Here is a 17624-nt window from a genome sequence, read left to right as displayed (position 1 = left end):
AAAGCCATAGGCACCGCCCATTCAATTGTGACAGTGTTGTAAACTATTTTACCCCAGAACTGTAAAACCGTTGACAGGCACAAAAATAAGCCAATGACAGAGCCGCGCTTCTCCGTCGACCAATCCGCAGCCACCATGTCAGGAGTTCTATGTTTTGTTGCTGTCATGAGCAGAGAGTCAATCATGGATGCTTCTGTGGTGCGGTGGATAAAGATATGTTACGTTTTCATGTTGACATGTCCTCTCTGTGTCCCGGCCTTCTTGAATTTAGAAGAGCTGAATGAGATGAAGTATGGGATTCAGATTCTTCCCGACCCCGTAATGTTGGGCCAGGTGAGTGCGGGCGGTTGGGGAAGCTAACAGTTAGCTAGCTAGCTAGAAAGTAATGTTAGGCTAACGCCGCCTTTAGCTGACGTGACAAACCTGCATTCAGTGTTACTCACGCGGGTAACGAACAACTTCTTTGTTATCTAGTTGAGAATCCTAAATTAAAATGTGCAATTTTCTTGCAAGTTTGACGAGGAAGAGTTAATAATGAAGTTATTTCTATGTCAGCTACGCAGCAACCATCGTTGACAGCTGTCACAACACAATCTCAGCTTCCTCACTTCCACTTAGTTAGTTAAGTTAGTTGCAACTTCATTAGATTATAATTCCCTAACCACGAAGACTGCCACAAAACCAGATAACCTTATCTAATAAGCTCAAGTGACGTTACTGCGCTAATATATAGTATTCAAGGTTCTGCAGCTGGCATAACAGTGTTTCTCTTTTAGACCAAGACAGAGGAGGTGATGATCGTGTCCAGTAAGTACAAGCAGGTTTACGAGTGTCGACTTCCAGCCCAGGCCGTCAAGTTTCATCAGGACCCTGCCTCTGAGCCCGACTCACAAGGCTACACTGGGCCTGACATCCCTGACCTACTCACTCCAATGCACAATGCCCAGTGTCTAGTAAAGGTTAGTTCTCAACTGTATTTGTGGGATTGAAACAGTAAAATGCTTATGCCGTTCATTAAAGCAAATGGCTTCAAATGCATGTATGACTACAAAAAGAAACACCAGAAAGCATTCAATCTGATCACTCAACCCTTATTTGAGGACGTGAATGTTTTATGTGACTGTAACTGTAAATAGAAAGCTAGTTTATGGGTTTTAGTTAACTTTTCAGCGTGATAAACAGGGCTATTGAGGAAATTCATCACATGGTACAGGCGCAGAAAAAAACATCCAGAAATAAAAGGTCACATTTCTTTTAATTAAGTCTACCCACTTTTACAAAAAACTACTGAGGCAATGTCAATCAATAAATCACTTATTAACAAGCACATGGCCGTGTCGGTAGAATTAAATTTTAGTACAAAATAGTGGATAAGCCCAGTGTCAGAACACATCCACATACAACCACAATATGCCCACCTGGAAATGGGTCACATTTTATGAAAAAACAAACCTTGTACCATGTACAAAAAATATATCTAATTGTAAATAGGCTGACATCAGATAAACTGTGCCTGATTACAACCTTTGGTCAACTTTGCAGTGTGCATAAAAACACACAAAATACAGAGACAGATAAAGCACATGTAATGTGAGCCAACACAGTCGTATTATTCAAGTGTATGGCAAAACATTAATGTTTCATTAGTTCTTGTAGTTTCAGATTTAATATTAACAAACATGAGTTTGGGTGGTCTCTTTGTGTTTTGATGTGTGTACACTACAGCAATTTCTTGCAAATCGATCTACAAATGACACAATCTGGAGAGAAAAAATCTAAACAAGTTTTTTCCAGAAAAGCCCCAATCCTGTTACTCAAGTAACTCAGTCACCTGAGTCCTCAGTCACTGAGCTGCACCTTAAGAAGATGTTAAAACAGGAAGTGGTTGCTTACCATATTTTTCACAAATAATGATATATTCAAAATATACAACATAAATGTCCAGCTACATAAGTAGGTACAGTACCAACGTAAACTGAATCCACGTCCTGTCAGCATAAATTATGAAAGTGACACACTATTTGTGCCATTATACAACAAACACCCCAATAACTTAGGAAGAAAAGGGAGATTTTGTAACCATATTTAACTCTGTGTGTGTGTGTTTTATTTTAATTGACTGCAAGTGTGTCTTTTTTTTCCAATAGTTTTGCAAATTGATATTTCCTTTTTGACACATCCATGGTAATCTCTTCCTGGCTCATGCAAACATTTTCAGTCAATGGCCATCAACCAAAATGGACTTAACTCGCAATACAACGAGTTGAAAAGTCTGATTGAAGCCATCCTCCTGGGGTGAAATTAACCAGTTAAAAAACATAACACTATGTATACAAGTTATTTGAGTGTGTGGGGTTCTAATGGGGATGATCAATGATATTGTTGATAAGCAAGTAGCCTAAATTACAGGAAAATGTGTATAAACAGAATTCAAATGTTTATTCAAATGTTGCTGTCTGTGTTTCCGACAGACTAAGGACTGGTGGACTTATGAGTTCTGCCATGGTCAACATATCAGACAGTACCATCTTGAAGGTAAAGGCTTGCCTCTGTGTTTTTAATTTATGTTTTTACTGACAATCTCTTGATGGCATATCTTGTTCTTCTCTCCTTAGACACAGAAATCAAAGGGGACATTCTCTTCCTAGGCTATTATGAATCTGAATTTGACTGGGGAAATGAAACCGCCAAGGTAAAGTTGCCTCCTTGTTGTGGTTGCAGTTTTCTTTTCTATCATTCTTGATGATTACTGGTATACATTAAAGAAAGTAAAGTATACATGATTGAATGATTGAACTGAACCCTTGTACTTGTATGGGTAATTTGCAGTTAAATGCATTATGTGTTCATTTTACATTTTCACATTATTGGAGGGATAACCTCTTGTCTAATTTTGGCTGTAGAGCCAAAATTATGGGAATTGTGTCTCTTCATTTTCCAACAAAATACATTAGCATTATTTATAGTGTGCACACATTGCTAAGCTCTACTTTCTTGCACATTATCGCCATCTTTATATAAATAAAAGTTGGCATACCTACATTTACAAAGTATTATCCTGTAAACTTAACTTAAATTTTTTTGGCAATGATGTTACAGCTTCTGATGCCACAATTTCTGATTGGACATTACTTAGATCTTTAGACATGGTGAAAGCCCAATTTGGTCGATCACTAGTTTGAGCCAGTAATTAATAAGAACTTGGATTTGAAAACTTTTGGATGATGCACAAAGTTTTCAAGAATATTCCAAATCAGTTTATTAAAAAATATTTTTTCCTGTTTACTTCTCAGGCCTCCAAACAGCACCGGCTGAAGCGCTATCACAGTCAGACCTATGTAAATGGATCAAAGTGTGACCTAAATGGAAATTTCAGAGAAACTGAAGTCCGGGTGAGACATTTGAATACAGTTTTAATCTCTGTTTTACTACCAAACGGTTATAAACTCACGAAAGAAGTCATCTCTAGAGGGCGATATACACTCTTGCAACTACAACTGCAGCTGGCCACGCAGTTGCATCGACGGACTCGTTTTGATTTATAGTTCCCGTGCCTTTTTCATACGCCAGAACAGTAGGTGGCCCAACGACCGTTTAGAGTCGAACCTGCACACCGACATTCACCGATATCTCCCTCCAAGAATTTACCGCCATCTGTGTGTCTCTATACTCCGTCAAAGACGGGTTATACAAATGCTCATATTTGCGGACCTCTTCAGCCAAACGTTATTCAACGGAAAAGTTGTGGAGCCTGAAAATGTAAAGATTTCTAGTCAACTGTCGCATAGGCTCTCATGTTAACTGACTCCAAATTCAGCAAGCCGTACCAATTTTCTAACCCGCTCACATGTTCCACAAATTTCACACAATGTGTTCATCAAAGGGTCCTAAATCCTGTGTAAAATATTTAAGATTTGGAGTTATGTTTTCTGCCTGGGAAGCGGGGTGTGAGATGTGCGGCCAGTCAAACTGTCTGCACTTGTGTAACCGAGGAGTTACTTAGCAAATACCATCACCACGGCAACCTTTGATTCCTGACATAATAGTAGCCAAAATGTCCGCTTAATGATCTTCAACATGCTCCCAGCCCACGTCAGAATGTAGTTCAATATTTGTTTGTTCAAATAATTTAGCCGTGGAAGCAAACAGACTTCACACATTTTGACAGAGGAGCCTTCAAGTGAGAGGATCATGAATCATCTCCCACGTAAGCACTGTTGTCAACTGCCCCAAAACCTTTTTGAGGACAGCAAGCTTTATCAGAGTTCTGGCCTACTAGACAAACACAGCTGACTGTGCTGAGGTAGTGAGTGCAGTTGAACACGCAGACAGGAACAAACACTCAGAACTATTTCCCTTTCATCCAACGTACTTGTGGAATGACATTCCCACGGACATCAAACCGTCTGAATCAGTCTCTCGGTTTTCAACAATTCTTACGACTTTACTTTCCTCTTACACATTTAAGCCAGCTATGCAGTATAGTGTCACATTTTAAGCTAAAATATTCCACATCATTTTTACTTATTAAACCCATTTCCACTTTTTTTTTTTTTTACAATTCCTGCTACTTTACCTTCTTCTTACACATTTAGCCAGCAATACAGGGGAGCATTAGCATTACAGTATCCAGCATCTACACCTCAATTTCTTCAGGAACTGTTTTTCTAATTTTAATTGCTTATTATTTACAGTTTCTGTGTGAAGAAGGCTCAAGTGACTACATTGCCCGAGTGGATGAGCCCCAGTCGTGCCGCTACGTGCTGACAGTTCACACCAGTCGTACCTGTCAGCATCCGTTCCTGCAACCGCCATCCACTGCCAAGCCACAAAGTATTGTGTGCCAGCCAGCACTAAGTGCACAACAGTACATGGATTACGTCAAGGCTCAAGTCTGTAAGTTAACTACAATGAACATCATTTGAAGAGAGTCCTGTTTCATAATTGAATGTTATGTGCTGTAGAAGCAGGAGACTGGAGGATGACACAATGTGGGAAAGGATTATTTGAAAGTGGGATGGTGATATCTGATAAGAAGATAAAGCTCTAAAATGTACAATTTATTTGACATTTGTTGTTGAATAGGTGTTTTATATATGAAATCTTCAGGATTAATTTGAAATGCGTCATATGATTGTTGTTTCTTACCGCCTTCCTCTTCTTCCTCCTTGGCCTATTCCCAGCGGACACAAAGCGTAAAGTAGAGCAGATCTCAGAAGAGCTGAGGAGTCTTGATGAGATGTTAGCTGGTAACAAAGGGGCAGATGGGGCAGTGGAAGTAACAGCAGAAGAGACATCACCTGCACCCAGTGATGACCTGAGCCACTTAGATGCAAAAGGTGCGTGTTAAAAAAAATTGTCAATCCATGAAATAGAAAGATCCACTTTTTATGTCCATCAAACTGGATGTAAACTTATGTGTGCCTTTATTTTAAAACAGATACTGCTGAGGTCTCTGAGGATGTTGGGTCTGAGGAGGTAGAAGATTCTGACTTCTGGGAGGGAGTTACAAAGCCAGGCAATTCAAAAACAACTGCTTCCCAACAGGAGAATGAGGTATAGATATACGTCTTGGTATCTGTTTTTACTTTTAATGAATGATGCTTTTAATATGTAAATACGCCATGTCAAATTGCTGATTATCTTCTGTGGAGAAGCTTTGTTTTTCACAGATTCTCTTAATCTTTGTGCTGTTAATAACAACCAGACAAAATTGACACATTGTTATTAATCTTTTTCCAAACTTCATTGTTGTGCATATTCACCAAACATGTGTTCAAGTGGCAATATATTTATATTTATAGTTTTAACTGTTGAGGTGGTTCTTCTCTAGCAAGATCCTAACTGCTAGAGGATGTATGTTGACCTTCACAACTCTAACGTGATTTTCTTTTCTACCCGCAGGCAGCAGATGATGACTATAACCCACTTACAGACAATGAAGTCATGGATGATGGTGATGAAGGTATCACAATTTGTTGCCCCTCAGCTTCTCTATCACACACACACACACACACACACACACACACGCACACACACACACTTTTTTGTGTGTGTTGTTCATTGTTAAGACGTTTCTTTCTTCACATTATTGTCTTTCAGTTGAAAAATTTAACTTTAAAATAATCACTGACCCAGCAGACCTGATGAAATTTGTCCAACATCTCAAAGAGAGTAACAGGAAGGTCAGTACTTGCCAAGATTACAAGGATACTTTTTCATACACCTGTTGGAATATATTTCTTATCTCTGCAGTATATAGGCATTCTAATTCAATGCTGCCTTGTTTTTTTTTAGAAAGCACAAAACCAGGTCAAAAGTCGAAGAGAGAAACCAACAGGCGACAGGGTAACGGAGACGCTTAACGAAGAAGAGAAAGATGAAGATGAACGCCTACTGCAGGAGTTCGAGGATGAGATGGTCGACCTCTCCGTGAACTCTGATAAGATTGAAGAGATAAAGGAGGAAATGCAGAAGGAGTTTGACAACATTATAAATGAGGTTTCAGACGAGAGACAATGTGTAATTTCAACATGAAGATTGATGTATTCAAATGTTATTCGACCAAAATGGAATAATCTGAGGATGTTTTGATGTGATTGTCTTCTCTTATATTCTAGGCTCAGCAGGAATTGGAGACAGAAGGCCTCAAAGGGGAGTTTGATCGCACTCAAGCAACACAGGCACTGGAGACGACGCTGGACAAGCTACTTGATCATTTGGAGGAGAAAGATGTCCAAGACCCAGAGCAGCAAACAGCAGGAGTTCAGAGAGCCAGTGACCCCACCAGGGGCAGTCCCAGCCTGGCCCCAAAGCAGCCAGGTAAACGGGCACCCTGCCCCTGTCACATTCATAACTGTTAACTCTGTGTCCATCTCCATCATTTTCACATTTCATTCATATGTGGAGTAGACCTCTGTTGTGACCTCTTTCATCCATGATAGACTCCAAGGAGTTATCTACAGAGAATTTATGTTTTCCGGTTTATATTTTTTATTCTATTGGTTAGTTAGTAGTCTTTTCTCTGCTGCCATTTCTGTATCTGTGGGTGATTTTTTTTTGGTAATCAAAATTGAAATCATTCACAGTATTATGAATCGATGACAGTGCAGAAATCTAATGCTTGTAAGTCTTTTGGAATACAGAATCTTGGTTCTCACCGCCTCCATCCTGTGGCCCTGCTGATAGGTATTTTGAGGTGAACTGTGTTGTTTGTCCCTCTTTTGTCTCGTCATCCCAGACCAAGCAGCTGATGACCATGTTAAGATCAAAATTACTAAGTATAAGACGGGCAGCAGCCCTGATGGGGAGGTCAAAGTTCAGGAGATGGGCGAAGGAGACCCCCAGTGGCAGCACATAAAGGACGTGGTTAAAGAACAGCTAGAGAGAGCAGGACTGAAGGCAGAAGGTATGATGGGAGAGGGCCTGAAACACTCATGGCCTTTTCTCTCTTCTATATATTATCTTGAACATAACTGTTCTTCTCTTCTCATCTTTGTCAAAAAAACATTCTACTCTAAGATTTAGGTTTTACCCAGGTTAAGCGGTTTAAAGGATGCTCAACATTCTATTAGTAAGGTGTCAATTAAACACATACTGTATGCTAAGATGGAGAAACAGATTAGATTTTAGACCATTGACCCATTACGTAATACGTTGAAGACGAATCAAAGAATATCTCTGACAGCAGCAAGCTGAAGCTTATCTTGAATGGAAGTAAAAGGTGTGTCCATGTGCGTCCTTTCTTTTTCACTCACAGTTGTGTTTATCATGCTTCATTATGATTATTTGTTCTGAGCCACTTGGAAGTACATGAGTTTAATTAGCCTAATTAACTGCCTTTTTCCCTGTTCTCTTTTTTTGTAGGTAAAATTGAGGTGAAGATCTTGACACGAAAAAATGCAGAGGATACAGGTGATCAGTGGCTGACTGAAGAAGATACAAAGTCCTTCAGAGAGCTCCTCATAAATCTCCTGGTAATTTGAGAAGTAACTTTTCATTGGGATCACTCTGGGTGTGACTTATGCACACAATACTGTGGTTACCAGCAGCTTGTATGCTGTAAAGTTAGCTTAATACTGAATTCAATCCAGCCCTTATTTACTTTACTTCATTTACTTTTGAATCCCTCTTAGTTATTACTGTCGTAACGATTCTTCCTCGGGTGCACACACACTGCCTGGCCAAAAAAAAAAGTCGCTGCAGCAAATAGGTACGAGCCCCCTATTGGATAATTACTGCATGGCGGATTATTGTCAGCTGGCAACAAGTTAACCCTAACTGGTGCAATGAGTTGCTTCTTATTTCTTAAACAACTATGTGGAAAGACACGTCCCGTGGTCGTGGAAAAGATATAAGTCTGTTTGTGGAGGATCAAATCATTGGCATGCATCAAGCAGAGAAAACATCTAAGGAGATTGCAGAAAATACTAAATTGGGTTAAGAACTGTGTAACGCATTATTAAAAACTGGAAGGATAGTGGGGACCCATCGTCCTCGAGGAAGAAATGTGGCCGGAAAAAACATGGTTAACATGGTTAGTCAGGGCTATGTTTAATAGTGAAAGTAAGAGCATTTCCACACGCATTTCCACATTTCGACCTCAAATTGTGAAAGAGTGGTTCATGGAGCATGAGACATCATTTTCGTACGTGGAGTCCAGACCTTAACCCCATTGAGAATCTTTGGGATGTGCTGGAGAAGGCTTTGTGCAGCAGTCAGACTCTACCATCATCAATACAAGATCTTGGTGAGAAACGAATGCAACACTTGATGGAAATAAATCTTGTGACATTGCAGAAGCTTATCGAAACAATGCCACAGCGAATGCGCGCCGTAACCAAAGCTAACGGCGGTCCAACGAAATCTTAGTGCGTGTGATCGTTTTTTTGGTGGCGACATTTTTTTGGGCCAGGCAGTGTATGTTAAGGCATCAAGTTAATACTCTTCCTTCGTGGTTTTTTTTGGCCAGGCAGTGTAAAAGATCATGTATACAAACATTACATTATTGACAATCCACAGTATCAACAAAAAAGAAGAACATCCAAATCTGTGTCTCGTACATTCTTCATGACATCTCCGACAATACAGAATAAAATCAAAGGATTGATAAAGATATAATGAAATATGTATAAAAATAATATATAACCTCACAATACTACTAGTGTACAGTGAACCATAACCTAAATTAGCATCACAAATATAATCAAGCGTAGAGATTATCATATGTCCGCAAAACTTTTTCCTTTCTTAATATTTGCTGTCATTGATTATTTTTTTAAACTGATGCGACTGATAATCTGAGCTAAATGTAGTGATAGTTTATTCCAGTTCATTGGTTTAAGTAAAGCTGAAGCGTTCCATGAAGATGTGTTTGGTGTCATAATGTTTACCATTGGTGGGTGTTAGTTGTGGTTATAAGGAAGTAGGTTTTATTCACGCACAAACAGTTCCTTTATGTATTCTCTCTTTCACTATCCACGACAGCCTACTCATTTTGACAACTACTTTAATAATGTGAGTTGAGCATGAAAGTATTACCTCAAGTTTTGTTAAAACATTTTTATGTTTTATTAAAATAACAAAAGAATGTTGCTTAAAGTTTATTTGCATATTGAACTAAATTTTGAGTGGCTATTTCACACAGACAATAATGCCATTCAATTAGTGTGATTATTTTTGTTTTTTCTTTCTCACTGAAACCCACTCTACCACCGACAAGTACACTTCATTTCAACCTTTGCCACACTGTTGAGAAATAATGTGTGTTTTGTCATTGACATTCAGCATATCAAAACAAGGACTTTTACACATATAATAAGCTTTTTATTTAGTGACAAACAAGTTTTTAATTTGACTTTAATTTTCCACAAGTTAGATAAAAATTCAATCATAACGGTAGTTGTTTTTAATCGCATCATTTTTTTCCTCCAACTTACAGACTGGAGGCACAGAAGAGGTTTACAAAGAACAAAAGAGGCAGCAGGAGTTGGAGAACAACTATAGGTTTGTGTGGGGAGAGTCTCAGGAGGAGTCCCAGTCATCCAGCACCTCTGACTCAGACGACATGGACACATGAGCTCATTCAGTGCACCTGTTGTGATGGTGAACTCCTGTGGAGGGAGCCTCAAATATTCAAATGCGATTAAACTTGGTGGATAACATGTACTCACCTCTTTGCACATCCAGAAAATGTCTGTGTGTCTTGAATAAGCAATATGTGTCTGGAGTAGGCACCAGTTATATGTTGCACGATGTCCCCGCAACATCTCAGCTGTACTGTGCAGTTGAAGGAAGTTATGCATTTTTCCCTTTTTGATGGGATTCAGTTTTGAAAAAGGGTACTTTTTCTTTTTTTTTTTTTTACTTCAACTGACTTTTTGCTTCTAGTTCTGAAGTTGTCAGCAGCACACTGTTGCATTTGTGTTATATGTTGTTATTGACAAAGACGTCCTTACATCTAAAAGACAACTGGGGGGATTGTGCATGCCTCATAAACTAAAGGAGTGTTTAAACAGGTTGTTCAATGTACTGTTTACTCAAAAGTATGATTGTGTTTGAATATGAAAAGCAAAGGACAAATACTGTTGAGAGGTCGAGGGTTGCCATTTTAGTTTCCACTTTGAAACTTTCTGTTGCTGCATTTGGTTATTAGATTAAACACTACTGTATGTTACAGAAGTGTTTGAACACATGCTGTGGCACTTTATATCTTTGGAAAAAGTTTGTGTAAACCCTGATAGTTAAAATTGTTTCACAGAAAATGTCTGTTTATTTTGGGTTGTCCTACTGTTAAATGAATCCAAAAGAAAAACACTTAAAGATGTTTAGCAAGATACATCTTTTAAGTTTGTACGTTAATTTCCGACAGTAATTTAACTTACCCTGATTTAGCAAAGGAAGAGAAAAAAATGCTACGATGTAAATCAGATTCAATTTACCCAAATAATGAATCCACACACGACTTTTCTAAGGATTCTTCAGAGGTGTATTTAAGGGCTGAATTTGTATAATTTGTGAATAATTGTGACTACTTGGAACTCAACGTGTACATAATTGTGTTTTTGAATTGATTTTCATGTATATTAGCACAAATTAAGTTAGACTCGAGTTACCTGAGGAAATGTGGTCGCTTTAGGCATTTGTTTCCAAAGAAGCCAGTGTCAAGAGGCTCAAGATCAGATAAGGAATCAGGAAGGAAAACAAGTGTGTCGGTGCGTTTCTTATTTGGTCAAACTAGACTTGTCTTCTCAAAGAATTGTGATTGTTCTTGCATTGTTATACACCCTTCATGGTCTTATCTGATCTCGGGCCTGTATCGCAATGCGATGAAAACCCCAAAGTTAACGGGACCTGGTTATGAGATACCTTTTATCTAGGAGAAATAAAAACAATGCAGTATGTGGAAGAAATAATAATAAAAAACGTTTGCTAAGTAATATTGCACCTGTATATTTTTTTGCGCCTGCGCTTTTCTTTTGAAATAACCCGATGTGACCGGAAAAAGCTGTTTCTTCTGAACGGGAAACGGCTCCCACATAAGTTAGAGAGTAGTTAAAGCAGCTTTTTTGAAACAATTTCGCATCGGTGTTTTTGTGAATGTTTTTGAGGCATTGTTTTCCATCAAACTACTGGGTTTCGTCCCGCCAACAGTGAAAACTCGTCCGGTTCGGTCGGTCAGCTGAGTAACTGTAAAGTGTCCGTTAGTTCACGTTATGTTGACACGACAGGAAGCACCGCGGACATAGCACCGAAGTTAACGGCGTCGAGCTCGTCAACGGACACCGACAAGGCCAGGAGACGACCCATAACCGCGATTATAAGTGTTTTTTTTGTGTCTTTCTCTGCCGAATATATTGTTTAGCTGGTGTTTATGTGAACATTAGCTCGCTCGCGCAGATTCGTCACGGTAACCGTTAGCCACATCTTGGTGTGGCTAGCTGAGCGACGGTATCGTCCACTGAAACCGCTACGTCGTGTTTGAAAACGGGCTCAGCTTTCTCTTTTACGGAGTGTAGGGTTACGTGTCCTGTTATCATGGAGTAGCGGGTCAACCCAGCTGCTATGGTGGACGCGACACTGCTGGTGAGTCTCATCAAACCCCACCTTAAACACGCAATGACACTGTCTGTGCCCATTCGCTCACAGCGAGGAGTCTTGGAAGTGTCCAGCTCGAGAACTGTCGTGGTGAAACGCGTGTCTATGTTGTCTCTTTCACGGTCTTATGCAGCAGCTGCCGAGTTGAACAACTGACGGAGAGACAGCGGGTCCAGTATGAAGGCCCTCGGAGCCAGGTTCTCCTTCTGCGCGGGTTTCGTGGTGGGGAACTTCACGCTGTACGTGTTTCTGCGGCAGGTGTGCTTTGAGAGGACGCTGTCGGCGCAGCAGGCCAGCAGCTTCGATCAACTTCATGACCACCAGCTTGAGGAAGAGAGGACAATATGGAAGAAGGACAGGTCTGCTCTTTTCAACCTGAAGCACCCTCATCACACAGGTACGCCATATATAAGTTTGTGTGTGTGTGTGTGTGTGTGTGTGTGTGTGTATGAAATGTGTCGAAAAATAATTATCATCACCTTCAAATTATCCTTCAAAACGTGTATTGAAGTTCAGTGTAGTTGTTCTTTAAACCCAACTCTTTATGCAACTATAACTTTAACTATATTGGAGCCATTATTTTTTTCCTAGAGTATTGTGTAAAGACATAAGTTGGCCCTAAAGCTGAAAAATAGAAGTCTGATATTTGGAATTCATCAAATCTCATGTTAAATCATACCTTTACTTATGTGGTTGAAAATTGTTTTGATGCTTGAAAGATTTTGCCTTAGAACCGTAGTGTACTTTTTATATGTTTATTCTCAGATAGTGCTGTTTGTTCTGTGTAAAAGGTGCATGTGTAAATACTGCCCTTTTTCATAGTTGACATCCGCATACGGTTCCAAATTGACCGACGCCTAAAAAAGGATATTAGTTTCGAGGCCTTTGTCTGTCTTCCAAGACATCGGAGCTGGCTGATGTGTGGGTGGGAGTGCAGGTGCATGGTTGCTGGCGTCTGTGGGAAGGTACTTGTGTTCCGAGGCAAAGAGACTTTTGGTCGCCGGGGGTGAAAGACGGCTGTGGTGGAAGCCCTTATTCTTAGGTTGGTCTCAACCTGATGGTAGGTAGAGAAGCTGCTGAAGCAGTGTGTGTTGTGCTTCACTCAACCCTGACAGCTGTGATTCCTCTCTGAATTTTTTACTGTTACTAATTACTTAGTTTCACTTGAGGTGGGACAGGAATGTCTCTCCCAAATCACACACACACACACACACACACACACACACACACACACACACACACACACACACACACACACACACACACAAATTAATACAATTCTATGAAAGTCTCATCTGCACAGGTAACTATGAAAAATAGTCAATGGCCAAAACATACCCATTCAACTATACTATTTGTAAGTGAAGCTAACTTTTACAGGAGGAAATCACTTTTACACAGAGTGAATGTATCTTTTCTCATGGTGGTGTACTTTCCACACTTGATTTAAAAGTACATTAGTCCTTTGAATTATGTACAATGTGCTACACAGCAAGTTATATTGTTGTGTAAACATATCCTTAAAACAACAGTTTATTAAAGTTTCTCGCCGACAAGAACATTTTACAATAATATATTGACGTAAATCATCATAATGTTGTAATTTACTTTTAGCAAGTTAGTAGTTATGTTTAATCGCTAACAACTAAAAGTTAACGTTAACTGGCGTTCCTCTTGCTGATTTCAACAGAGTTGTTGTTCACAATGTAGCCTTAGCAGAGACTGCTATCGGAGTAATTTGTTTGCAAAAGCCCAATCACTTGTTTTTTCTGGTTAACCTGATTATTGATTGGGTACAGACACTTGATCACTAAAAAATACCCTGTGTGTACTCTGGTTGGAAATGAAAGTGGACTGGATCCAGTTTGACCAAATTTTTATGTTTGATGATTGTTTCACGGATTTGGTTTGGATCTATAGTTGTACCTCTGATGTTAATTGTCTGATACCTATTAGTTAATCTTAACCCCCATTTTATGATTGGCTTATTTTCTATTGAATGTTGTCTTTTCCCCTCCAAGAGTAAATTATATTAGCTTGGATATTGTCACAGTTTATTAGGGCGTGATAACATTCTAAAATGTTACATTCATGTTTGTATCTCCTTACTAGATGAGGATAGCAGCCTGGCCGATGAACTATACAAAAAGGTGCGCATTCTTTGCTGGGTGATGACTGGACCCAACAACCTGGAGAAGAAGGCTCGGCATGTGAAGTCTACTTGGAGTCGCCACTGCAATATTGTGGTCTTCATGAGCTCCGTGGATGACCCAGACTTCCCCACAGTGGGCTTAGGTACAAAGGAGGGTAGAGACCAGCTCTACTGGAAAACGATCCGGGCCTTCCATTATGCCTACGAGCATCACAGCAACGAGGCAGATTGGTTCCTTAAAGCAGATGACGACACCTATGTAATTGTAGACAACCTGCGTTGGGTTCTTTCAAACCACACGCCGGATGAGCCGATTTACTTTGGCCGAAGATTCAAACCCTACACCAAGCAGGGCTACATGAGCGGTGGTGCAGGCTATGTATTGAGCAAAGAGGCTCTACGACGATTTGTTGAAGGATTCAAAAGCAAAGTTTGCACTCACACTACCTCTGTAGAGGACCTGGCAATGGGACAATGCATGGAGAAAGTTGGAGTGCTGGCTGGGGACTCCAGAGACACAATGCACAGGGAGACATTTCACCCATTTGTCCCTGAGCAACACCTCACTGCCAAGTTTCCCAAGAGCTTCTGGTATTGGAGCTACTGCTACTACCCAATCTCAGAGGTAATTGGAGCAAACATTCTGTTCTTTCTCTTTATTTTTGACATGGTATTACACTGGTATGACGTAAATTCAGCACTGCCGTTTGAAAAGGCACTGTGTTATTTTTGATAGCTTAAGATGGACAACTATATGGTTACTATATATAAATGGATGCACCGATATATATTTTTTTCTTCTGATCTAAAAGATTTAATATTGAGTATCAGCCGATACCTTGTTCTGAATAGATACGTCTATTTTCCGAGGTAATACAGCTGCATAGTGCGCACTTCAAGTAGGCTACATTAAAGTAGCTCTGCATTGCGTTAAGAAAGACAACCCTGGCTCACCCAATCTGTTTCTTAATGTTTGTGATTATCATTTTGAACAAAATAGTATTCTTATTGGCCGCTGTGAAAGCGTTCTCCAGTGTTTTTGTTACTTTAGTGCAGCTTTATCCCAAGTTCCTTGAATTAACTGTACATGTTTTTTGCAAATCACATTAACAACGTACTCTTATTGGCTTTATGCTTGCAGCGCTTTTGTTGCACTTGCAGGTGAGTGTGGTTGTCTGTCAGTCTGCGGCGAATGACTAGATGACCGCAAAATACTCACTGAGTTAAAAAGAAACAGGGTTACATGAACTAGGTAAATACCATGAATAAACAGTCTCATGCTACGTTTTGCTGTTATTTGTTGTGTGTGGTGTTTCGCCGCAGCCTGCAAGGCTACGCCCTTGCGCTTACACACAAAGCTCAGCAGAATAGAGGAGAGATGAACAGCAAAGAGTTGAAGCGGCTGCACACGTTACGTTGATGTGCATAAAAACTTCGCGAGTAAAAAAAACACCTGTTTGAAATTTGATGAAAACAAAGTATTTGATCAGATTTGTGGTTAAACCTGTAAAGCCACAGTAAGAATGAAAGCTTAACCATTCTTAATGTGGCCTTTTGTCTCTGTTGTGTAACCGCATACTCTCTTTTTCCTCAGGGACCAAACTGCTGCTCGGATGTGTCCGTGTCATTCCATTATGTAGACGCTTCACACATGTATTTATTAGAGTACTACACATATCACCTGCGTGCCTTTGGCTACAGATATCGTTACCAGCCCCCTACCCCGCTAGGGTACAATATTGAGCAGTCAAGTTCCCTGGATGCTGCAGATGAAAAAAAAGAGCTGACTTCTCAGAAGAAGGGGCAAGGAGAGGGGGATGATCCCTCCAGGACTGACAAGAGACAGGATGAAGATCTCCCTCCTGCTGCTGGTAAGGACCTTCCTGCTGCTCCAGCAGGTAAATAACAGTTTGACTGTGTGAGTGTGCAAAGGAAACTGCTTATTCATTCTGATAATCTTCAGTCCAAATTTTACAAAAGTAGAAGTCCACTTTGATTTGAAATGTCCCCCACACACAAGTGTGTTTCTGAAGGATTGCTGCTAATGTGAATTGCGACTGTACGACTGGTCTTAAGGCTAGAAGGTGATTTATGACTTGCCCTCATTCTTCTGTTTTCGGTTTTACAGCTGAACATCTCTAGAAGTTGGGAATGGCTTTCTTCTTCACTCAATTGTTGTTTAACAAGAGCACATTTTTAATCAGTCAATATAAACACAGTATGTTCCAGAGCCAGTTAAATTAGATACGTCAAATATTGTATCTTTCTTTTGACTATTATAAATCCACCAACACATCTTGAGCTTGTGGTTTGCTGGAGTGGTTTGACTTAATTTCTATGTCTTGTTAGCCAATATATGTTGGTCAGAAAGAGCAGCAGTCTGCTAAAAATTTTAAAATGAAATTTTAAATCAAAGTGCCTCACCTTGTACATTAATCAAACATCTATTTGTCCACAGGCATTTCTTTTGAGCATAGTGTAATTAACTAGTTTCCATGTCAAAATGTTCTGCATTCAAAACTTGTCAGGCTGCATTCAGAAGTATTTTCATGATAAAGGCAGGTACACACACAATCTGTTGAGGACTTGATCTTTTTTTAATTGATTGTACGCTGCAGTAGCTCAAAAGAAAAAAAAGTCTTATATTTAACTCAAATAGTTTTTATTACAAGTTGTACTTCCACTGCAACTAACTAATATGATTTTGTTCAGAACTGATTTATCTTCCAATTAATTCCGAATACATTTCTCGACTAACTTATTTTTTGGTCTATAAAAATGTCAGGAAAAATGTACGATTGCCCGTTAAGATTTCCTGAAGTCTTAGTGTTTTATGACCAACAATGAAAAACAGAAAACATTAGGAATTTATTACTTAGTATAAATTACTTATTCTGAAGCCATTTAAGAAACTGGACCTACCTAAAATGTGAATGATTGAAAAAAGATGTAAACAATTAATGATTACCAAAATAGTTGCCCGTAAATTGTACGTGGATTTCCCAAGCTATGAATCGACTAATCATTTTAGCTACATAAATGTTATTGTGAAAGTGAAGGTTTTTTCAGCTGTGATCTTGCAGCCTAATCAAGTGTTATTGGGCTCGAAGAAGTCAAACCCGTCATGCCAATACTTCTCCCAAAGCTAGTCTTAATACTTAAACTAATCTCAAGTCTTAAAGCCGCCACCCCAATAACATATAAAGTTAATTTTTAGCAAGAAACCCTTGTTTGGATGCATTTATATTTCTCTATGACTAATAGACATACATATATTGATGTGAACCTGATGCTTTTAATGAAAAATTAAAAGTCAAAATGACCAGCCAAAGATTTCCATGAGGACTGATAATGGACACACACTTGTTTTGGTGAT

The 17624-nt window shown here is 39.4% G+C and overlaps 2 protein-coding genes across 7 annotated transcripts; both read left to right on the top strand.

The window, feature by feature from the left end:
- The first annotated feature begins 78 nt into the window (after positions 1–78).
- On the top strand, positions 79–10192 carry os9 (OS9 endoplasmic reticulum lectin). Of its 3 annotated transcripts, none has more exons than XM_068593638.1 (15): positions 79–333; positions 777–959; positions 2472–2535; positions 2616–2692; positions 3294–3392; positions 4695–4896; positions 5184–5339; positions 5441–5556; positions 5905–5965; positions 6103–6185; positions 6298–6501; positions 6621–6822; positions 7241–7408; positions 7867–7976; positions 9941–10192. In XM_068593638.1, the coding sequence occupies exons 1-15, from the start codon at positions 94–96 to the stop codon at positions 10076–10078; spliced, it is 2103 nt and encodes a 700-aa protein (XP_068449739.1). In that variant the 5' UTR covers positions 79–93; the 3' UTR covers positions 10079–10192. The 3 variants fall into 3 exon arrangements, with proteins under 3 accessions (XP_068449739.1, XP_068449740.1, XP_068449738.1); XM_068593637.1 differs by having other exon boundaries at positions 145–333; positions 6298–6522; XM_068593639.1 differs by lacking the exon at positions 7241–7408 and having other exon boundaries at positions 144–333; positions 6298–6522.
- Positions 10193–11500: 1308 nt separating this feature from the next.
- On the top strand, positions 11501–16822 carry c1galt1lb (core 1 synthase, glycoprotein-N-acetylgalactosamine 3-beta-galactosyltransferase 1, like b). Of its 4 annotated transcripts, none has more exons than XM_068593643.1 (5): positions 11501–12084; positions 12355–12493; positions 14209–14873; positions 15843–16146; positions 16377–16822. In XM_068593643.1, the coding sequence occupies exons 1-5, from the start codon at positions 12064–12066 to the stop codon at positions 16388–16390; spliced, it is 1143 nt and encodes a 380-aa protein (XP_068449744.1). In that variant the 5' UTR covers positions 11501–12063; the 3' UTR covers positions 16391–16822. The 4 variants fall into 4 exon arrangements, with proteins under 4 accessions (XP_068449744.1, XP_068449742.1, XP_068449743.1 ...); XM_068593641.1 differs by having other exon boundaries at positions 12233–12493; XM_068593642.1 differs by having other exon boundaries at positions 12230–12493; positions 15843–16119.
- The last annotated feature ends 802 nt before the right edge of the window (positions 16823–17624 follow it).

Source organism: Clinocottus analis, unplaced genomic scaffold, assembly GCF_023055335.1.
Source record: "Clinocottus analis isolate CAN_PGR_092001 unplaced genomic scaffold, fCliAna1.0.p SCAF_3, whole genome shotgun sequence".
NCBI lineage: Eukaryota > Metazoa > Chordata > Actinopteri > Perciformes > Cottidae > Clinocottus > Clinocottus analis.
The sequence above is the reverse complement of the archived record's forward strand: the minus strand, read 5'-3'. Positions and strand labels throughout refer to the sequence as shown.